This window comes from Apteryx mantelli, chromosome 2 (genome assembly GCF_036417845.1).
Source record: "Apteryx mantelli isolate bAptMan1 chromosome 2, bAptMan1.hap1, whole genome shotgun sequence".
Classification (NCBI taxonomy): domain Eukaryota; kingdom Metazoa; phylum Chordata; class Aves; order Apterygiformes; family Apterygidae; genus Apteryx; species Apteryx mantelli.
In genome coordinates, this window is record NC_089979.1 from 124,337,011 (window position 1) to 124,361,414 (window position 24,404).

The 24,404-nt window shown below is 38.9% G+C and overlaps 1 protein-coding gene across 11 annotated transcripts in view; it reads right to left on the bottom strand.

The window, feature by feature from the left end:
• The window catches only part of RBMS3 (RNA binding motif single stranded interacting protein 3), a 722,481-nt gene that overhangs the window by 77,597 nt on the left and 620,480 nt on the right, over positions 1 to 24,404 (bottom strand). For all 11 annotated transcript variants that reach the window (XM_067291474.1, XM_067291473.1, XM_067291476.1 and 8 more), the window contains 3 exons: positions 20,567 to 20,673; positions 8,541 to 8,587; positions 989 to 1,085 (listed from right to left, as the gene is read on the bottom strand). In XM_067291474.1, the coding sequence (XP_067147575.1) occupies positions 989 to 1,085; positions 8,541 to 8,587; positions 20,567 to 20,673 (251 nt within the window). The remainder of the gene's footprint in view (positions 1 to 988; positions 1,086 to 8,540; positions 8,588 to 20,566; positions 20,674 to 24,404) is intronic.

Here is a 24,404-nt window from a genome sequence, read left to right on the forward strand (position 1 = left end):
CTAAGATTAAAGAACACAAAAGTTAAGGAAAATGCCGAGAATAATTCATCTTTGAAGACCAAGTTTAAAACTCAGTCAGTAAAATGATTTTGGGCACAACCTCCTAGCATTACCTGTAGATAATGGCATACCATCTCAAAAAAATAAACAAACAAAAAAACCCAACCCCCCAAACCATTCTTAACATGAAAAACAATCCACCATGCAGCTTGGCAAGTTTGGTTGACTTTTCTCAGGTAGGACTCAGGCCTGGAAGAGCAGTGATGCTACAGGACAGAAATAACTGAAATGGGAAAACATATAGGCAATGACCAGCTTCGCAATGAAAGTGGTATGTTCCCAGAGAATGGCTAATAATAAAACTATACAACCAAGTTCTGACTTCCACCTCAGCAAGCCAGAGCTGGGTAATAATTTCCCAGTGGAGACCTGTGAGCGATATGCTCAAAAGAGAAGCTCTGAAAGACAAAATGTGTGGGAGACTGAAGAAGGACATGAGGACAATTATCTCAAAGTATCTTGCTTTGTTAGGGATTATTGGATAAAAATGAATGTTGTTAAAGGATGCTGCTACTAGAACAAATTCAGCTGAGGTGAAAAGGTCAAAACACAATGCAGTCAACATAAATTATACAAAGATGCATTTTATAAAACTTTTTGCCAATGAAAGGAAGCCAAAATGACAACATTTCATTAAGGATGACAAGCTTCTACTGTTGTCAACTGGAAATGAAGAAAAATGCTATTTACTGATTGAAATAAAAAAATATATATATGATGGGTTTTATTGCTTAGTGTAAAGAACACAGGAAACACTCGAAACCCTACATCAAATGATACCTGAATACTACTAAAAAGCCTTTTGTTTAAAGCGTGATTCAAGAGTGCAAGCACTCACACAATTTTCTATGGCATACCCTTTGCCTTCATCCACATCCAAAACATAATTAAATGGGAAACATAGCAGACAAGTGCAAATCTGACGTACCTGATATGTAGAGACAGGGGAAGCAGCGATGAATGGCGTGATTGATGTCTGTGGAATCATGCGGTTTGTTGCAATACTGTACGGTGAGGAATAAAATCTGCAAACAAAGAACAAAAGGAAGATTTTTGAACCTTTTGACTGCTAGACTCTGACTGACTAATTCACTGCCTCCCAGGCGAAGACAAAAGGAATCTACCCAGGTAATTATGACCATCTATTTCCAAAACCACAATAAAAAAGACATGATGGCTCCACTAAGTATATCTTGAAAATGGAAAGGAGGAGGAATATTTACACAAGCATATTTTTTTCACTTCAACTAGCACAAATATAGAACTTCGCAATATAAGGAGTAATTATTTGAAATGCAAAGTCAGATGATTTTCCAGAGTGCTATCTAGTGATGGGAAATTTCTTTCATGATATCAAAGACAATGATACTGATTCATTTATACATACAGTAATGTTTTCTTTTCAGATCTTAACAGTTTAGTGTTTCAGGCATATATATGCCTGAATTATTTTATTAAGGGATGGCTATAGAAACTGGATGAAATTTTCATATTCATCTTAACAGAGAGCTAGACACCTACCTTTCAGAGAAATTTATCAAGAATTATGAGTCTAAATGCCCCAGGCAGCACTGAAAATCTCAAATTTAGTTGTTTTTATTTCCACTGTTGCATGTTATGATCAAAAGTTGTGCCATTTCTTGCTTGATGGTAATAAATGCTATATTTGTTCTCTTTCCCTGTGGGTTAATGATTATTGACAAAATTATAATTTGAAAAATATCACTACTGGTGCATTGTGTAAGTACTTAACATGTGTGTGCTTGCAAAGTTTTTTGTATTTGCCCTTTTTTCAGTTTTAACTGTAAGCCAATAAAGAAAATTGCTTAAAAAAAGAACATTTATGGGCTTACAGCTACCAGAATACTAATATCTTTGACTTCTAAAAGAGAGACAAATATACTCCTGTGCAATGGTCTCTTGTCCCATTTAAACTTCATGCAGACTGTTCTCATACACAATGCGCCAGTCTTAAAAGCAACAGAAGATTTTGCACATATGCTCTCTCTGTAACAGTGAAGTGGATTGCACTCCCTGCCTCTTTTTTTTTTTTTTCCTCCCCACACTGAGGCAATCAACAGTAGCTTTCCATGAGAGCCATGCAACAAAAAAATTATTACTGGTGTTTAAACAAGTGCTCCATTTCCTGATCGCCCTGGCATCCTGGATTTAGTACTAATCAGTCTAGTTCAGACTGGATGTATTCATTCTAGATGCAGGCTCAAATAATCACTGAGTTCACTCAACCAATAGGCTTGGAAAAACAGGCTGCCGTTTTTGAAGGTCGGGTGGAAACATCCAAAGTTAGAAGGGGAGAGGGAGACAGAGAAGCAATCATTTGTTTTCTCTATTCCAAATAAGATTTTAAGATGCCAAAAGCAGCAGGTGGTGTCTGAGTGATTTTTTGTTTAATAGAAATATATTGCTATTTTACGAACATTTATCTGCCCTCACAATGCTCACACAGAGACTATTTTAAAATTGTGTCTTTGTCCAATTTTGTATGCATCCTTTTACAAGAAGTTAGCGGTATTTATATCCCACTGCTTGTATCAAATATACCCCATTATTTTCACTCCAAATTATTTTGGGGGGATATTTTTTAGCACTGGTCGGGTTTGTCTATGGCATTAGCATGATGCACATTAACAATACAGCCCTATTCTGAAGGTCTGTTCCCAGATGAAGGTTAAGCTGCAAATGAAAACAGTCAATGGCCAGCTGACAGACAGAATTTGCTCTACAGGTAGAACATACAATAGAAATTATATATAAACCTCTTGAACCGAAGGACAGGATAAAAACAAAACTCTTCAGAGAAAATAACACATTTTTGTTCCTTCGGTTCTAATTCTACCCATCAGGCTGGCACTGATGCTCCACTCCTGAGGAAGATGAAACGCTGCCACTCAGGTACGAACCACTCCGACAGTGGAGAGTTCAGCAGAGAAACAACTTTCCATTTGAAAGTAGTGCTGATCTTTTGGAATAAACTCTCCAATAAATCCAAGCAAATACTACCAAATTTACAGAAAATGTGTGTTAAGCCAAGAACTTGACAGACAGCTAACCATTGCATTTTCAGCTTAGAGGTGGAGTTATCTGAATAGTACATAAGCTTGTAGAACGTACGCTCTGGTAATGTGAAAAATACAACCCTTCCAACACCCCTGCCAATACCATTTATCTGTCACAGTTTGCAACACTCTCAAATACGCATCAAATAAAACATATTATCAGGACACTCAGCTATATTGTGAAAATACCTGCAACCAGAGAGTCAAAGAAGAGAAAGGAAGGAAATGTGAGAACATCCAGTTCATATATTTCAATTTTAATAGTCATAAATCAGTTTTAACAATGTGAGTCACTGTGACAGGGTGCAGGTCAAACATTTTATAATCAGAAATCCCTTATGCTTGGAGACAAAGCTTCTCCTGCTACAGTGTCACTCGTGCTGTAACAGATCTAAAAAAAAAAGGACTTGCAAATTGCCTAGGGGAATTCAACAGCGCAAAAACTGAACAAGTATATTCTGAAGCCCTCTCTGCCAAGCTTGAAGGCTACTAGTATGCTGAGGACAGGGCAGGCGCTGCTGCCTGGGACACCCGGGCTCACATGGAGCCTCCCCAGGAGGGGGAAGTTCAAGCTGCCAGTGTGCTGCAGGCAAGCACGGCCTGGTGGGTCGCACTCACTATGAGGACTTGAAATGCTCTCATCCACGAGTCACGGAGACATCTCATCCAAATTTCCTTTACATACAATTAGGCTAATGTCCAGATACATAATATATCTACATTGGCATAAGTGACATGGTGGGCAGCTCAGAAAAAAGATAGAAGGAGCAAAAATGAAGGTGTAGCAAACACCGCACTGCCCCAAGAAGACCTCTGCAGCTGCTGACCTTGCCTTAGCATGTTTTATGCATTCTGGCCTTTGGATTACATCAGCAATCCTTTAGCCTCAGGGAGAGGTGCATGAAAAAAAGATGCATGCTGCAAGTAAGTCCAAGGGAATGCAGGATTCGCAGTCAATATAATATGGACATTGGAAAGAGAAATGGAAAAAGATATGAATTATGCTAGCTTTGACTCATTTTAGACTTATTGTTTGATTAGATCCCCAAATCTCTTGGCATTAAAAAGTGCAGTAGCTTGTACTGTACTTTGAGAGCTGCAGGTTTTGTGGTAGTTGACCTGTGAGCTCTGAGGAGAGCCCTCCAAAAGACTTGGCCACATTTTCCGCAAACATGGTTTGCCGCCATATGTTGCAGCCTGTGCAAAGTTTTTTGCAGGTGCAAGCCAGTGTCCTTGTTCCTCTACTGCAACTGCATTGCTAGAAGCAAAAACGTACAAATGCAGGTGACAGGAAAGAGGCAAAACGGACACTGCCCTTGCATTAAAAAGGGACCTTTTTGGCATGTGTGGATTTCATAAGCCCAGGGGAAAAAAGCACTGATCAGGAGGAGGCAAAAAGATGTTTCTGGATGTTCATGAACAGTTTATAAAGGGCTTAAAAGAAAATATTCTTAAGAGACCTTAAAAGAACCACATTCACAGCAGATCATTAGGCACACACAGGCAATGCTGTAAGAATAGTTTCTGTTGCTTAACAGACAAAGCACATACTCTCCCCCACACACATCAACCCTCCCTCCACATTTGGGGACCGCATTATCTGTAGCGTCTGGTTGCTATTTGCCTGCCAAAAAAAAAGAAAAAAAAATCCATACGGTTCCCATCCTATGGGGGAATGTGCAAGCTTCCACACACAGTCTGCACAAGAGCGAGTCCCTATTTGCACAGCAATAAACAACATTTGCTCATGCCTCATGCCTGCAGGCAGTACTGAAAAAGTTAGATTCATAAATAGTATCCTGGGGCTCACATAATGTAGGAGTATTACCAAGCATTATCAGAGCAGCAATTTTCCATTGCAATAAGCCACAGAGTCAGATGTTTGAGATGAAAAAGACCTATCTGAATATTGAGCCCATTGGCCTGCAAATGCACAGTACAGTCCCCCAGATATCAGATATTAAACTGATACAGTACATTGCAATTTTAGTCAAATGGCCAAGAGGACTCAAGCCTCAGCAACATTTTAAATGAGCATCTTTACTGTGCAAGTACAAGAGCTCTATTTTGTTCTGTGTATGAGTGCATTAAACCACTAAAATAATATTAATATCACAAATTGAAAAATCAATAGCATATTACAATAGGTACGCTACTCCCCAAAATAAAACCTGAGTACCTTTGCAAATGCAATTCAGGAAAGCCTGATTATAAAACAAAAAGGCACAGAGAGATTGGCATGGGAAAAGACCTTATCTACTGAAGTGTGCTGTTACCACTTCTTCGTTAACTCATGCTGCAGTGCTATGGTACACTATGGGCATGATTCTCTGCTCCATTATACCAGTTTTACACTGACGTAACTCTGCTGGATGCTTAAACAGTTACATGGGCATAAAAACAATATAATGGAAGGGAGAATCAAGCCTTAAGACTTAACAGACTCAGAAGAAAATTATCTATGCTTTTGTGGAGAAAAAGCCTTAGCTATTTTTAGTGAGAGCCTCTCTTGCTCTCTTTTTGTTTTATTCCTGCCATAGATTTTCAAAGAAAATATGCAGTTATACCATAATAAAAGCAATAGTACTACACTGTGAGCAATGAGAATCCCTGCCTTTTCATCTGAAGAACATGGAAGAGTCCAAATTCTTCCCTGAGGTTTGGTTATGCCCCAAACCAAAACCCAATATAATACAAGCCTCTTGAGGAGTCTGGAATTTTAAATATCATCCTGCGATACCTGCAGCTGTCTCTCTAGTGGGCCTCCACATATCCTGTGAGGACTCAGCACCTTACATATGTCAAAATGCATCAAAGACATCCATCAGTATTATACAGGATTTTAATAGGTGCTAGCATGTGCAGTCAATTTTTTTTTTTTTTTGGTTTACTATTAACTCATTAACTCACACCTCACCTGAAACTTCCCTTTGGCTTAGGATGTGGTATCTTCACACATCCCTTCTCCAGCCCTGGTACACTAAGCTGCATGCTGGTTGGCACCAAGTTACTCATGCTTATCACAGTATGGCAACAAGTCCTTGTCAGCCACATACAGTGCCAACACCTGCTCAACCTGACTGAACCAGAGATGCTTGCTACAAGTAGCCTTAGTTTCCCAAATCTTTGGGTAACATTGCTCCACGCAAACCGTAGCATCTTGTTCCATCCTACTGCAGAGTATTATGCAGCATCTTACCCACATGGGTACACAAGCAACACAGCAGAACTGCAAGAATCAACTTTGTGCTCACCCCTAGATTGTCCCCACTGTGAAGAACAACTTCTTTCTTAACTCAGTTTTACTGAGCTTTAAGTTAAACTGTTTTACTTCATCCAGCGGAGTGTATAAGAACCTTTAGCTCTCCTATACCACGGTCACACATCTGCTATGATACACATCTACTGTATTTCTGAGCAACAAAGCACATTTGCACATTTTACAAGCAAAGCATCGAGGTGCTCCCAGACTTAGCTAAAATAAAATCCATGAGCCAAATTTTTACTGTACTTGCAAGTAAAGAGGCTTATGAAAAATAGTAAAAATTTATAACTATAGGATATATACATACTATTAAATAAATGCTTGGGGAGCTAAAAAGAAATAATGTAATCAGACAGTTCTGGTGATCCTAAGGTGACAGCATTTTTGAGATTACACCAGAGGATGGAACAACAGTTGTGTAACTTTCTGTGGGCAAATCGATGTTTTCCACATAGTAATAGTTTCTCCTCATGATACTGCATGCAATCAAAATCTCACCATAAGAGCATTTTGAATGAGATGGTTTTGTTCTGATCAAATTGAAAATATTTGGATGATCTAGAAAAATGAGATATGTCAAAGCAGTAATTATCATTCTTAGAGCGATATCCAATGCCGTAGTTTATTTCATGCTTTACAATTTAAAGAACATTTAAAAAACTGCAGAGCTGAAATTCGCCATTGGATACTATTTCTTTTCCCAATGATCCGTGACGGCATGTTCAAACAACGGAGTGACCTAAACACCTGAGCAACGCTGGGTACTCTCTGATGTAAGTGATGTCTGGGTCTCAGACAATTTTCATAATTTCAGAAAATCATTCTTGAAATAAAGTGATAATAATCTCAAAGGATCATTCAAATTACAATTTCCAAAACACTCACGTAACTGACATACAGGAATTCCCTTGAAATAAAAGCCAGTTGCCTGGATGAAACACTAGTGGATTATGACCTAGCGATGGTTTTATTTATAGCCTATAACGTGTTACCAGCTGAAAAGTATGACGATAGCATGGGAGAAGGGATAGAGAAGGAAGACTTGTCTGGGCGATCTGACCAGGGAACCAGAACCAGAAGGATTCTGAAGTCACAGTCTTGAAAAAAAATACTCCTTTTTTCTGAGTTGCTCTGCTTTGGCTTCTTTCTCCACAACATGGGAATACAACAAGTCCCACAAAGATACTGCTGGTAAAAGGCAATTAAGTAAAATATGCTAACTATGATTATTGATTTTTTTGAAGCTACTGAGAAGGTTAGTTTCTTTTTGAAATGCTTCAACTAGCAGTGCTGTAACAAACACTTAAAAAATAAACCCATTCTCCTCTATGTCAATACATTCTCCCCTTCAGCTGGAGAACACAGATGAGAGTATGTATGGAATATGATAATCATATCAAACATCTTTCTGATCAAGAGTGACTGCCAAAGAGTTCAGGGCTGAACCTCTTGCTTCTCTTTAAATTATTGTTAACCTATCTGAAAGGATATCTAGATTTCACAGATCTGTTTTTTTAGCTCATGAAATAATTGGAAATGTAATCATGCAGATAAATAATACAGTGATGTGACTTCTCTGCTAAAATTGAAAAAAGTTCTAATTCTTTATGTCAGCAAGCTGAAGATGAGAAATGAAAAAGTGTTGTTCAAAATTCTACCCCTAAATCACATCTGCTCACACACTAATTTAAGGCTTTCTCCCTATTTGGCATTTCTATTCAGACAAAGCAATGGAAGCCATCCAACCAGCAGAGAGAACCCAGATTAAGTAACAGCTCTATTATCCAAAATATGCTGGAATCTTTGATAATCATTTTAACAAAAGCAAAGTCAATAAAGGGAAACTTTATTGGTTTCCGCTTCATGACAGAGAAAGATTAAAAAAACAACCACTAGCATTTGCCAAATAGAGATGGAAACTATTAGGAAAAATAACTTCCCATTCAAATGGGTATTACAAACAACGGGGCATAAAAACAAAAGGAAAACTAAAAGACCTGACAATATACCATTACATGCTTTAGACAAATATGACTGAGTGAATTCGCTTCTGAATAAGTTTCACCACAGAAAGAGAAAACAGAAGATGGCATTCAAAGTAATTTTTAAAAAGGCATAAGAAAGCATGCATTCCTTACCCATTCTGTATAGCAGCTGTTGGATCGTAAGTCAAAGCCATGCCAGCCTGCACATAGTTAGGGAAGAAAAACAGATTTTTTTACTATTACTGCAGCAAAAAAAAATGACATTAAACATATTCTAAGTCAATATGAATCAAAACTGAATGAAACCTAGATGGAGAGCTAAAATCCTCCAGGGAAACTCAGATGGTCCAGAGCAGCATGGAAAGTTTGGTTACCTTCCCTGCCTGAGATATCCCTGAGAAACGGGTCAGTTCAGTATGTTGGTCATCATCTCCCCATACCACCTAGGCCAAACTGCATTTTTGTTGCACCAGTATCAACCAATAACTCCACCAAGATCAATGGATTTACATCAGATTGCGCAGCAAGTATAACATGGCAGGGCCAAATCCTATTATTCCCAGTGAGAGAGGTAGTTTGCAAATATTGTAAAACCAACTTCAGAGGAGTTACTCAGGAAGAGTCTCATCTTTCCTTCAAAGACCACACCCTGTGTGACCCCAGCTGTCTATGATTTCCCTGGGCTGTCATGGGTATTTATAGTTAATTCATATCTGTGAGACAGGTAACAAAAACTGGGCTGTGAAGCAGAAAAGAGCAACCAAGGGAAAACCCGTTTGAGCTTTTAAACAGGGTTTTTAAAATATTTTAGAGGTTTGGACAGCAAAAGAATTTGTTAATGGGCTACTCAGAGCCTTTCAACTGCAGTTCACCATCAAGCAGATGGTGACCTGTGTGAAAAGATTTGGCAATGTCAAAACAGCATCTAGTTAACAACTGTCACCACCACCATTAGCAAACACATCCACAGGCAGAGCAGAAATGGCAGGGACAGAACAGAGATAGAGACTGAATTTCCCACCACAGCCTACTCCTCCGGTCATGCCAGTTGTTCAAAGATGACCGGCGCAGCCGTGTGCGAGGTACCAGTGCCTTCCCAAGAGTCCACTTTAATACGCAGGACTGACAATCTCTCCTCCCACAAACACAGCATTTGCTTTTTGTCTTCCTTTTTTTCCTTTGTGAAACACTTTTCAATCTATAACTCTACCAAGAGATCTGAAGGTTTCACTGTTGGCATGGGAGTGGGAGGCTAGAGGAGAGGGGCTCCAGCAACGTGGGGTGCTCCTCTTGCTTCAGCTCTTCCAGAGACATTTAGGAGCAGCTGAAAAATGGACATGGCGCCCACCCACCCTGAGGCACGGTATCTCTTTCTGCTTTTCCTACAGATCACATATTGATTGAGACATGAGACAGAAGCATTAGCTTCAAGGGCAGCTGCTTTACTAACCATGCGGCAGGGTCCACGCTCTTGATGAGAGCTTTGAATGCCCCTGGACCCATCTACCTAAGTACTTTTGAATAATGGCCTCTGCCCCCTTCCAGACGGCTGCTCGCATGGGTCAGAAAAGCATGGAGGCTTGGCCTGCTCCCACAGCCCTAGTGACAGGCAGGTCCAGAGCAGGAGCACTCCTAGAAAAGCCAGGCTGACCTAGCAGCTGCCCACCAAGCTACAAGGATGCTGCCCGAGTTTCCAGAAGCCAAAAATCACTTCTGATATGAATGCGTAGCCTCCACAGTACCGTATCTAGGCAAAAAAGTGATGTTTTTGTCATTAGGAAATCTGTATATTGTTCACATTATTCTTTTAAGCAGATGGTAGGGCAAATTTTTGCTTATTGAAAATGCCATTGTTTTAATAAAATATGTAGCAGCTCCCAGGCAAAAGACAGTTCAGGAGACTTAGCCTAAGAACACATGGCTATTTTTTAAAAATCTGTTCATTTTATACAAAGAGCAACAAAAATGACTATTTCTGCAAGCTTGAAATGTCAAAGAATCAAATTTAGGGTGAGCCCAACCATTGCTAAGTTTGACCTAAAAAATTAGCTTAAATAATCATAAGAGATGAGCTACTTAGCTTGTCCTTATTTCCTTACATCTTGTCTTTCCACTCTACATTCTCAGTATATTATATTATTTGGAAAAGTTGCATTACCTACAAATGGAAAAGTAGACAGTTCATCCCAAAACGGAGCCAATAAAACTTCAATATCAGAAATAATTTTCCTGCAATACATTTTGGAGAAAAAATACTCTTTTATTTTTCTTTCTCTTTTCAACACTTGCAAAGTTTGTTATTCCTCTCTTTTTATATCCCTGTGCTGGTAAAGACAACTTAAATAGTATGTGCAAGCCCTAGAGGGACAGAAAAATTAGCTCTAACAATTTTTAAAAAAAGGTTAAAAATAGCTTAAGAGATACTCTATAAATCAAGGTGTCGACATTTTAACATTTCATCACACATCTACTCAAAAAAACTTATAATCCCTTGGGAAAGGAGGGATCTCTGATTTCCAAATAAGGGAGTTTCTAGATCTAACGGTCCTTAAAATTGCTTGGATCAAAGCACGCTATATCCCACACTTCTGATCAGCGTGACCTGGGAAGAAAATTTCAGCAAGGGGAGAGTGGGGGTGTAAGAAAGGAGAAAATGAACAATTGTTCTCATTTTCTTTGACATAAAAACTAAAGGACACTGAGGGTGCAGAAGGGACAAGTTTCAGAGACTCTTTCGATGGAGCTCTAGCAATGAATAGTGTCCAGATGAGACAGGCAAATGTTCATTTATGACAATTTCAGTTACTTTTCTCATCATGGATATTTGAGCAAACTTTTACGACACAGACCCTCAGCTTGCCCTCAAATGCTATCATGCCCTAGAGCTATGGGTGGATCACAGAATCACAGAATCACAGAATGGTTGAGGTTGGAGGGGACCTCTGGAGATCATCTAGTCCAACCCCCCCTGCTCAAGCAGGGTCACCTAGAGCACATTGCACAGGATCGCATTCAGGTGGGTTTTGAGTATCTCCAGAGAAGGAGACTCCACAACCTCTCTGGGCAACCTGTTCCAGTGCTCTGTCACCCTCACAGTGAAGAAGTTTTTAATACATTATAACAGGCAGAAAAATGGCACGTATTCAGTCCTCTATATATTAACATCACATTCTCTACATATTAGCATCACTTGGAAGAAGGAGTACGGTGACCATTGACGAGGACTACCATGTTCAAAGTATTAACAGCTTCTCTTTATCCAAAGTGAATATCCAACTGTACAGTGACCACAATCTATTCAAATACTTCAGCAGTGACCACTATAAATACCACTATTATGCTTGCCAGGAAGTGAAAGCTTCACATTAGACAAATGTGACGCAGTGTGCGGCAATATGTGCATATGTTACACCACCTACAGTTTGCCCAGTAATATTGCTAATATCCCCCAGTGCTGAATAGCCTCAAACAGCTGCTATTTCAAATAGCTGCTAACAGAGGACTATTTACTTCTTTCTCATCAAATTGTGTAATTCCTCCCTACAAAATTACACTGGCCTGAAGCCCAGGAGAGGCAACAGTTAGCCTGGACCAGTGAAAGATTTATGGTCTGAAGCATCCGCATTCATCAGCAAACCGATGAGCAATATTAACTTACTGGAAAATTTTCTCCACTTTCTTCCAATACACAAACAGGAATTCCAAAAATACCAAAAAGCGAATATTAGGGTTGGCCCCAGACTTCTGTGCTTTGAAGGTACAGCTTATTGAAACAACGCTGCCATAAAAAAAGACAGGAATATAGCTGTCGCTGTGCTTAATATGGTATTAACTATGCTAAGGCGTTGCCTAATGCCTCAATAGCAGTCCTCAGTTGTGTTGAAGGTTATTTTCTTCCAGGTTTTTCATCCATTGTTTTGCTTGTGTTTCAGTGAAAGGACAGGGTCTTATTCCTTCTTCTGATAGGGACACTGCATGATGAAATGCCACCCAAGAGAGTGGCACTGATGATGAAATATTGCTTCAGGAAAATATTTATCAGATAAACCTTCTATTAAGGAATGACTGAACCACCAAATTTTTATGTCAGCTTAGCCAGGTAACAGACATAAACTTGGCTACTAAATGAAAAATTGGCATCTCAGCATTTCAATAGGCAAATCTCTAAAGCAATCAATAAGAGGAATATCTGTCCTCATTCCTTCACATAATAATAAATAAAGACTGTTCTCAATGATCAGTCAACTAATACATCCAGAATGTCACAAGTGACACAGAAGTAAAATTTGCTCATTTAAAATAATGATTTTTTTTAAAAGACCATTTAAACTGTGTGTGTGTGTGTGTGTGTGTGTGTGTGTGTGTGTGCGCGCACGCGTGTGTGTGTGTATTTACTATCATTTATTTTTATTGAAATATCTGAAAACAGGGCAAAGGAATGAACATTTTCACTGTTTTGGTACTGTAGTTTTCTAATTATTGACACCAGTGAATGAACAGGTTCTAAGGAAATGAGTCTCAGTCTGCACCTTTTTTTAAATTTAAATTTAAACTTTTTCCTTGAAAAAAGCACAGGAAATATTAGAAAGCTTCTGGAAGGCAAGGATTCACTCAGAAAGAAAGAAGTTTGAAGACCTTCATTCAAAATTTTCCATGGGCAAATGACAAGGTATTCTGTTTCCATTTTTTCCCCTCTTTGTTATGATTTGAACATAAATGAGCACATTTCCCTCATTAAAAAGACTCTTAGACCATCACATTTGCATCGCTTATGTAAATTGGATTTGTAAATCTCTCGAAGAAATTATTAAGTTGTGGAGTGATTATTAAAAAAATGATCACATCTTCAATATCATGTGAAATAAGATGGATTCGTTATTTCTCTTCCAAATCTCTCTGAACCCTTAGCAAGAACAACATTCATCAGAACGGCATTTGCCTTCCAACAGACACAAGTATCTAGAAATGACAAAGTCTTAGGTCCTATGATATCTTCTGTGCTGCTGGCAAGCATCTTCCATGAACAACTTCCCCAGCTCCCGCCAGGGGAGCTACACCAGGTGCCAGGGACCTTTGAGGAGGTCTGTGGACTAGTGCTGAGGAGTCTGTGAAAAGCACCTAAGAAAAGCACACCAGCTGCCACCATGGGCTTTCATTTCACTGCGCAGGAGGGACAACATCCGCTGATGTGGCGAGGTTTTCAAGCAAGAGGTTCCCTCAGTTTCTTCTCCTTAAGGAGAGATTTGGAAAAATAATACTGCACACTGGGACTCAGTGAATTACTGTGGTGAATCAATGCAGGAGTTAGACCAGAAAACGCTGCCTTTCTTCCCCTTCTCTTCTGGCTCATCCCCTCTTTTTTTCACGCAAGAGGACTGCAAGCTGCAGTCCTAGGGGACTGGGTGTGATCTTTGTTACTACAGTTGAATCAACTGAAATTTCAACACTGAAATTCCTCTACTTGTTTTGTTACCACTGCTATTATCTGCCAGGAACCCTAGTGCAAGGATCTTCTCTGCCCTGGCAGCAGATACCCTAACTAAAACAATCTGAAGAAGGAAGAGAGAGGAGGGGGAAAAAACCAACAACCCAGATGAGATCGTTTAAAATACTGATAGAATAGAATAAGCTCAGTTAGCAGAAAAGTTAACTTGGCAGAGTTCCTTCTTTTGATTATTTAAAACAGTTCTGTCAGAAACATTCCACATTATCAGAGATATTTCTAAATTTAAATTCTGAATAAAAATCACCTTTCTTTTTTAAAGAAGGAGAAATCTAAACTATAAATGGGACAACTTTTAAATATAGATGCATATGAAAGAAATGGGGCATTTCCCAGTGATGTGTGTTCAGAAACACTCATTTTCACATGAATGTGCTCCCTAAGCAGCTGCAACTTCTGAGAAGAAAGTGGTTGTGGAGAGAAAAATATATATTACATTGAGGTCAAATTGGGAAAATGATTCATGAACCTCAGAGGGCCAAAGGTTGAATTGATAGACATAATCACAAGTTCAGAAGCCCAGATGAATGACTAGAAACCTTTTTGTCCTACAGAACTGGCTGGAAGTCTAATCTAGACAGCTTTTGTTCATGGTGCTGAGTCACTTTGCTCCCACTTCAATTTAACTGATGAATTAAATGATGAATGCTGAAGTTTACAAGAGTAAAAAAGGATATTATCTTCCTCACAGAGACCAATATAATACAATATAATTTTCTACTGTCACAGTCAACTCATATATTTAACCCTGCTGTCTTCAGGTCTATGAACCATCTGCTTCTGGGGATTTGGCATACCCATTTTGCCATCAGTCTGATCCAGTGTTAATTCATCTGTGGATTATGGTTACATCTGCACAACAGATTTATGTGTTACAGTAAATTGGGAAAACTTCCAGGGATGGTTGCAGCACTACTGGATAAGACAGCTCACCAAATATCAGTCAGGGATACAGAAGAGTACAGTAAGCGATGTCCTTATCCCGTCTCCAGCATCTGTTTTTTCTACAAGAGAAGACATGGTCCTAACAGCAGAATTTGGAGGAAAACCCCATTGGGGTAAAATCTCTGTGACAGCTGGCAGGACTTCTTTCACAGCAGAAGGAAATCCAAGGCTAAAAGTGAACACTAAGGAAAATGTTGGTTCTGGTTTCAGAGAGCAGGGATAATCCAAGGCCTTTATTATGAGTGAAAACCATCCCTTTTAAAAAGCTGATCTGATTCTAGAAACAGTGATACCATATAGGTCATTATTTTCAAATCTTTCTACGTGCTTTAGAAACTTGAAATCCAGTCACTCTAAATTGGTCTTTGGTATTTGTGCCACTTAAGCATCTTTTCAACATGTCACCCACAAGGACTGCGTCTTGTGTCATGAAGAATTTTTAACTCGCTGTGCTATGTGTTCACACTTATTTGCCAGGTATCTTTTCCCCTTCTGTTTTTTACTTCTGTGTAAGGCTGCTCTTCAGGTTCGACTCCTCTCTTTGCTAAATTAAGCTTTTGCTGAACATAAGTATGTAAAATACTGACCAATGTCTGATGTCATGCATGCTAACTATGCAAGGAATGTCTCTGTGCATGGTTTCTGTATGTGGGTACTACTGCGTATCTGGACAGGTCTAGAAATTGTCTCCCAAAGAAAAGAATAATCATTTGTCTAGGTATAAAATGCACCAGCCCTAGATACAGAGGATTATGGAGCGCAGCTGTGTAGTACCTATCTGCCTGGAAGCATCAAAAGAAATCTATGTGTGAGTTATAAATGTGCCCAGCACACATCTACTAACTATTTCTAAATGCTTACTGCTAGTAAAGAAGGGGCAATTGGCACCATGATCAACTGCTTAGACCCTTCACTGGTACTGACTGTACAAAAAACCCACAAAATCTCCCAAATTACCTTTTTTATGTTTTTCCCTCTGAATTACTGTTTGCATTGGAGAGAATTGTAATGAGTAGCAGATAAAAAGAGAAAATACTAACAGAAGTGACATCCCCAAACTACTAGTTCTTTTTATTTTTTTAAGAAACAATTAAAAACATGTTTAATTCTTTAGACATTCAAGAAAACAAAGGAGAAAGGGGGAAGAGAGGGAAGGGGAGGGAATGGGATTTAATCTATTAGCTATTGAGAAAAGAAAAAGTAACCCAGATTACAGAAGCAAGAAAACAATCAACAGAAAAATTACTGGTAGAAATTCGGAGAAATGGTTATAGACATCAGACTAAATTCAGTGACAAGGGGGTCACATTTAACGGTGAATGTCTTTATTGGTGACTTTAATGGTGATATTTCCTTGCAAGAAAGACAACATAAATATCTAAATGGTCTAAATTTTATAGCAACTTGCAAATGACATGTCAAAAGGTTTAAAAATATTGGATTGTTCATCTCAGAGACTGAATAAAAACCAAATCACTTTGGGCTGACCAAATACAGAAACGCTACCATTTCCATAACTGTTCTTTGTAGATGAACGTACACAATAACAATTAACTTTGCGTTGATGCAAAGCATTTCTTTTATTTTCAGTTTATGTGAGATCTTTCCCTTTCTACCAGATAAATTTCAAATAAATCCTCACTTAAATATGCATATCAAAAGATTTTTATTTCAGAATAATCAAAACAAAGCTTCAGTAAATCTGCAGTAAAACATTAAGTTTACACAATTTAAGGTACAGTTTTTAATCCAATCTGACCTGAACTCATAACTACGCTTGACTCCCCAGTTGCATTTTTAGCTAATTTTTTTTTTTTTGAGGAATGTCACCCACCTCTAGACATGTCAGTTGCAATTTAGAGATAAATTAAATCAAATATTTTACAGACAGAATTTGAATATGATTACCTCCCTCACCATCTCTTCAATATGATCTTGTCAGGAAACATTTCAAAACAGAGTGCTGAATTCCCCGCTTGCTTAAACTAGCATGAATCAGAAATCAAAACATATAAACTTGTGCAGAAATGGTGCCAGTTATTACAAAAGAATTTCACAGGAAATATTCCCAACATTTGCAGGCTTGCATTTATCAGACTGTACATTTATTGCACCTATATGTTAGGTGCATAATTTGACAGCCTTTTAAAAAGCCATCAGTGATCCAAGCCCTCAGATCCTTAGTCTGGAATTTGTTGGCCATCATAAATCCTCAGTCACATGCCTCAGTCAATCTGCTGAATATTTTCCTAGGCTTCAAAGCAGAGTGGAAGGGTGAGGATTAGAAAATGCTACACAGGGTCGTACATTCTTCACTGATTACAAATGCCCTTTGGATAGAAACCCCAAGTAAACAAGAACCAAAAAACCTCCCCAAAAGCCCTAGAGAAATTCAGTATATTCCTAAAGATTTCACTTTAAAAGGCATAGAACTAGCTGTGCCCAAATTCCAAAGAAGAATTAGGAAATAGCTAAAATTATCAGTCCTACTTTCAAGATGACAGTGCTCCCTGGCTCAGGGCAGCAGGACGTGCAGGCGGCAGAGCAGCGTGCGGGAGGCTTGGGGGGCTACAGGCAGCTCGGGGCAAAATGCTGCATTCAGATACTCGGACCATGCTGCTGCCTTTCCAAGCACAGCAAAAACATACAGGGGATAAGAAACTTGCCTTTTCTTTCTTTTTTTTTCCTCTCAGCAAAAGACTATTTCTACCCTGAAGTGATAATTTCAGGCCAAATTACACTGCTGCCAGGATTTCAGTGGTTGTATTCTGCAAGAGAACCAGCCAGCCAGAATTTAACAGACAACTACAGTATTTCTGTATGGTTATGAAGCAGTCTACCAAAATGTATGATAGGAATAAAATTTGCTATTACATTCTGTAGTATGGCCTGAAAACTTTACCACAAAAAGTAACCCTCTCTTATTAAATTCCACGGAAGCTCTCCATAAAAGAGAGCAAAATCTTGGAAAACAGCATGGCCAGAGAGGTAACACTGCGGCAAGCTGTTCTTCCCCACTAAATCTCCTGCCATTTTCCCCCTGCATCCAAACATCCTGCCCAGCTGTCGGCTTCCACTCTGCATACCCCAGCTGGAGGCCTGTGACAAAAATGCTCGTGCCATTCCTCTGGATCCGGCCCTCCCGCGCGGTCATCCTCATACGTGTGCGGTTGTGAACACTGCTCAAACCGCAGGAGTTTTCGAAATGCCCTTCACGTAACTATCCACCAATGCAAAAGCTTATCTGAACAATAGCCAAATACAACTTGGTCTAGATACCATATCACACAGGATTTAGCCCGGGTGGAAATACTGAGGTGCAATCTCTTGGACACTATTTCAATGCTCTTCTCTGGGGAAGAAACCAAGAAAAAGCAGAGATGCAGGGAATATTTTCAGATTCCATCTGTAATCAGACCTATGACATTTGTCTTCTTAACAGTTATTCCTCACTATCCACTGCCTGTTTTTTTTTTTTAAATAATAAATTTGACAGGAATAGTAGTAGGAAGGTTACCTGAGTGCTGCTACAATGAGAAGAACTCAATGATATGTCTTGCTTAGAGCGAGATCAGTTAAGGACAAAGAGGCAGAAAAACTCGACTGCATATAAAATATAAGATTAATTCTGCAGAAGGATTTTACTTTGGAAATAAGAAAATTGTATGACAGTGTGGAAGAAATCTAATAAATGAGTGACTTACAGTAAAAGACAGCATGCATTATTGTCTCCAGTGCTTCAACTAGTAATACCCAATGTACAGAAAAATGTTAACCAAAAGTCAGTAAAATCTAAGAAACCATATTTCTACAGAGCACATTCCTAGCTTGAAATATTTGTGAGTCCCCATCTTTACAATCTTTCCAAGTTTGCAGATTATACTGTGACAACAGCTTTGTAGTTTGATAGTTGACTGCAACAAGAAGGAATGATGTCTCCCAGCACTCAACAGTAGTTTTTGCATTTCCATACTATTAACACACTAAACACACTCTGCCTTTAGTTCATAAGGATACCACTGTCCTTAATATGAGCCATTCCCAGACAGAGAGGCAAATACACTACATACAGTGCTATAAGTTCATGCTCTGAGGCCATATGACATAACGGTGGCTTGGTGACTTTAACTTTACGTTCGCTTGCTTATTGATTTGAACTCAAGGAAGTATACAACAGTGGAGATAATGTCTGCAATGGCATTTACTATTTAAACAGGGATTTAGAAGCTGTTTAAAATATGGATTATTGACCTTTTGGAAGGGTTGTTACTACCTCCTAGATGCCTTTGTTTTTAGAGCCTTATATGCTATCTTATATGACCTGAGTCTACTGCCCGAAGTACTTTCAAGGCACTCGTTTTTTGGTAAATCCTTAACATGACAAACCATAACGGCTCCTAAGCAGACGTCTCCATTTTTTGAGTCAACGACCGCAATGAACCTTTGGAGACTACTGCAATCTCCTGTAGCAAATGTGGCTGCCATGCTGGCACTTTGAGTCCACAGAGCTAAAAATACTTTGGGGCATTTTTGTTGGAACAGTGTACAAACCACCTTGCTGAAGGGAGCAATTTTTATGCTTTCAAGAGGCCGTTCTATTTGTTTTAGGAGCTCACCAATCGTGCTAGAGTATATATGTCACAAACTAATGGTCCAAAAAGTATCAGCTAGCAAATCAAATAGTTAGTGAAAATCAAAAACCGTCTAGAAATACCAACTTTGAAATACCAAGTCGTTTGCTTTTTTATTTGCTTTGTAAAATTAAAGTAAATATAGCAGAAATATCTGAAAAAATAATAGAAAAAAAAAAGAAAAGAAAAAAACCCTCTGATTCTAGAGGGCCACAACTGAGCAATGTATTTTTTTTTCTTTGAAGTCTCAATTATAAACACAAAGAATGGTGTTTAGGATGAAAACACTTGTAAGTCCTTCTGCCTTCATAGCTATAATAATGTACAAGAAGGTACTATAACCAGATTTACCTCATTTATGCAAGTGTCTTTATCCTATAATAACGTTCAAGAAGAATAAACAAACTCTTGAAGAGTCAAAGAAATTCTTTTCTTATTTCACCCACATTTGGAGTCACTTCATGTTCAAGTGCATGGAAAGGAAACAGCAGAGCAGAAAGCAACTGGTTTTTTTTGTTTTGTTTTGTTTTGTTTTTAACTTTGTACACATGATGGAAAAGAGCCTACTGTAAATTGCTGTGTCTGGACAGAATGAAGATCCCAACTCAGACAAGCTTTTGGAGCCCTTTTACATTGACCATAAATCTAGATGGGCAAGTACATCTTTCCATTCTGTAACAGCCCACATGTTCCCTGATGCTGTTCTATCCCCAGGAAATATATGGAAAATATAATGTTGTTGCATTGCTTAGGTGGAAATAGATGCTTGGTTTATAACAGGCACAAAACGGGTGCTGATGGCACACTAGTAAGAGAAGGCTGGGTTCAAGTCTGGCTGCAGACAGTGAATTCGCTGAGTGACAGGGCTGGGGACAGTTCCACACGCAGCTCTGAAATTCCCTTTCCTGTGACCTTACACGGTACACATTATTACAAGCCTCCCTCTGCCCCCCACTTATATACTACCACTCACTTTTTCTGTGTGAAGCTATTGTATTTTGTGTGCCACCTGATTCCTTCACAGCCCAGAAAGGTAGATCTCCAGGTCTGCAGCTGGCTTCTCCCAAGCCCCTGGGAAATAATTGCCACGTGGCACTTACCTCTCCTTCTCTGGGCCACGGCCTTCCATTCTGTGTGTATTTGCTTTGATTCTGACGCTTCTTTTGCCCTCCATCAGCAAATTTGCACAGCAAAGGCTCAGTGGGGGCTGTGAAGACAAGAAACCCAGTCTATATTAGCATCCCCCCAAAGAAAGTGATTATACCAGCAACAGTAGTGCTTTGTAATACTGATCTTTTGAAGTAAAACCTTGCCTTCTGCAGATATTTTTTGCCTTTTTTAGCCTTGACTCCACTGGCAGCTGTTCTTACTAACTAAGCTTCAAAAAATATATACTGGCAGCCCTTAAAAGAATTTAGCAAATATTGTTGAAAAAATAATCAGCCTACGCAGAATGTTAAGTTGCTATAGTGGAATAGTAGAGTCAGGCATTAGTTCCAGCTAAGTTAGACACATATTCATGACCAGCACTAGTGCAAGGATAAACACTGCTTTACTAAAGCAGCTTTCTGTTTTTATTGTAAAAACTTTGCAAGAATCTGTTTAGGGAGTAAATGCTCTCACTATTTTTGTGTTTCTCAGCACTCCATCCTTTAAAATCTGGATAAATAGAATATAATAAAGTCTTTTGCCAAGCACAGTCCAATTAGTTTTCTTTTCCTCTTAACTCCTCTTTTAAGAGAGTTGGCAGCTGAGAAAACTCCCTTCCTCTCCAACTGAGGTCTGGTCTGTGAGAATACAACAGTGGGCTGGACAACGCAGATTCGCAGAGCCCCAGACCCAAACGGGGAGCTCACACTAGACCCCCCTCGTGAAGAAATAAACACACATCAAATGGGTACAACAGGAAGGGAACTTGGTGTCTTGGCATCTTTTCCCATCTACCCAGCTTTTAAGAGCCTCCTAAAATACCTTTCAGCCAAAACCGTACTTAGCTTGCTGGTGGGAACAAACCTTTGCCGTCTCTTTCCTAAAAGAGGGGCCAAATTCTAGTCGCTTCATTAAGTATATGTCAGGATTGTCCTTTATTGCCTAGATCAACTGATAGGTAAATCACAGATGACTTAGTTCAAATAAACCTAAGAATGATATTTCACATCAGAACCTTTTCAGGAACTTTGGGGTTTTTGATGGGAAAAGAGAAGAAACCTAGCTTTTCTGTTATTTCTTGTTTCCAGGAGGGTAGAAATGCTGAAGAAATAGAAGTGCAGAGTTATGAAAAAAAAGATGCAGTAAGGGGATTAGTCGAGCTGCTTACTTATTTATTTGCAATAAAAATAATGATTTGGTTAAAGGAGTAGGTAAGTTCATAGAGCATTAAAACCAGCTCACTTCCCTCAACCTCTTAGTTACAAGTCAAAGTGGGCCAGAAATTGTAAATTAAAACTGTGATCACTTGAAAACTGTAACCAAGGAGCTAGGCACATGGAGAATCTTGCACCAAAAGCACAATTTCTCATTGGGACAGGATCAGTTTGGCTACTCCTGAAGCTTTAACAGCTTTGTTTTTCATTACTATTTTACCAGGCTAGTAATTTCCAAGGTCACTAGAAAGTGAACTACAGGGAACAATCTATTATTGGCAGAAAGCTAGGCTGTGTGACCCCAGATGTCTTTCCCCACCTCTGACTTGGATTATTGTATCCGATTTTGGTAGAAGCAATGCTCAGCCAACCATTTTAAATTTAAAATAATGAAGGTTTAAAAGCATCCAGGTGGCTGCAGAGATTCTCTCTGCAGATGGAGAGATTTTATGGGGCTGATTACCCTGCACTTTCACTGGTTTTACTCCACAGTGCGATGCAGCATGATTTCAAAGTGGTTACTTACAATTCACTTTGATATGATTGCAAGGGAGGAGCAGGTGCCAAGATAGCATTAGAGAAAGACCTAATAAATGTCACATCTGAAGCTTCAAAAGCTTTTGGTTTTGAACTGAACAACTATCAAGCAACACACGATATCATTAGGAGAAGCAGGCAAAACTCAGTCTGAACGTTGCACATTTACACATGCCATGATCATCTGCTAACGCACACATGTGGTATTAGTCGTTATACTATGATGTGGTACAGCAAGCTAGGAAATTATATGGTTTACTACATATCCTTTCTGTATATTAGCCAACCACAAATGGGAAGCTGTTGACATTTCTGGACTTCCCAGTATCTAGCATTACCATCTGACAGCCTTTTATATGCTAGCTTGGACCTTCCTAAAGCGGACAGAAAAGAGACTATTACACACCACAGAACAGACCTGTAAAACAACTTTGCTCCCCATCTAGAAAAAAAGGGGAAAAACTTTGTACTGACTTCTCAGGAGGTAGGGGAGGGGATGGAAAAGGACAAGGCACCATAATCTTCACAGGCAGACTTTTGCATGGGAAACTATATATTCCTCTACAGCAAACTGAAAGGAGTTCTGGGGAAAAGATCAACTCATGCAGACCAACAGTAATATAAGCATAAGGATCAAAAGGAAAAATTCTGACAAGAAGAGGGTCCAGTTATTTTTTTTTCCAAAATACAGATACATAGCATACTATATCCAGCAAGACAGAAAATGATCTTATAGCTCTCCAGTGATGTAGACCTTAATGGCTTGTCACTGGGAATAAAACTATGGTAACCAACCTCAAAATATAAAGAAATCAAATTAATATCCTTTATTCTTTCAGGACATACGATAGAGAGTCACAGAGTCTTAGGAGTTCAACCATGTATCTCTGATCCAAGTATACAAAAGGTCTCAAACCTCTGGTGTACTTCAGCCCTCTTGAAATCCTTTGAAAGAGAAGTTCTCTAGGCTTTGCAAGATCAGAGGCACATGAACACTTGACATGAGTGTAATCATTCCTACTAAACAAATACACAACTACATAAGATACTGGAAAGAACATATCCTATCCCACTATATCAGCAAAATTATTTCTAAGTAGAATTCTTTTTGAATGGTTTCATGAAATGTCAGTAGTGCTTTAGAGATAATAAAATTTACTTCAGACAAGCAAGAAAAAAATCACAATCAGGTATTATGGTTACCAATTCAAAAAGAAAATATTTAGGAACTATTCAAGCTGTATCAACATTCTGTGAATAATATTAAAGAATTGCAACAGAAGTGGGATATACTACCCCTAAATACTTAAGAAGGGGGAAGAAGGAAAAAAGGGGAATCTTTTAAACCATTTCTGCTTTTGCTTTCTTCCTTTCCAGACAGACACTTCTGAATTTAGGGACTGAATTTTTACCTTTCTCTTCTGTATGAATATATAGACTGAAAATAAATGCCACCGTCCTAGCCTCTTCTCTCACTTTTTCTAGTGCTGACTTAATAGAAAACATAATTTGGATATCTGTAAATGTTCATATTTGGAACTGATAAGCACACCTTATTGTAAGGTTTTTGATATCCTCGAAGTTTCAGGCATGCGTGGCATTTTGAAGTACATCTGGAAAATCTGCTGTTGGTATTTTCCTGTCAGAAAAGTGAGAATTGATTCGCTCAAGACAAACTTCAGGCTATTCCATTCTGATAAACTCTTCAAGATAGAAGGTATTGCTCTTTCTTTGACTTCTACCTGACAGTAACAAATATAAATATCAAGAATAAATAACAACATTAACCTGAACAAGGTTCATTAAGCCATAACCCTATTTTTCATGGAAAAAAATTTAATGCTTGCTGTAGTTCCCAACCAAAGTCTGCTCTAGTTAATAAGACAAATAGCCCTGAACTTGGCTTTCAGTCCTGAGAAGGAAGCAGGATCAAATTGATAGTGCTTCTAAACAGCATTTGCCAAGACACTCGGGGTTGCTCTAGGAGAGGGCAGAGGGTGCCAGTGTTCAAATTCTGTTCCCATGGAAGTCAATGGCT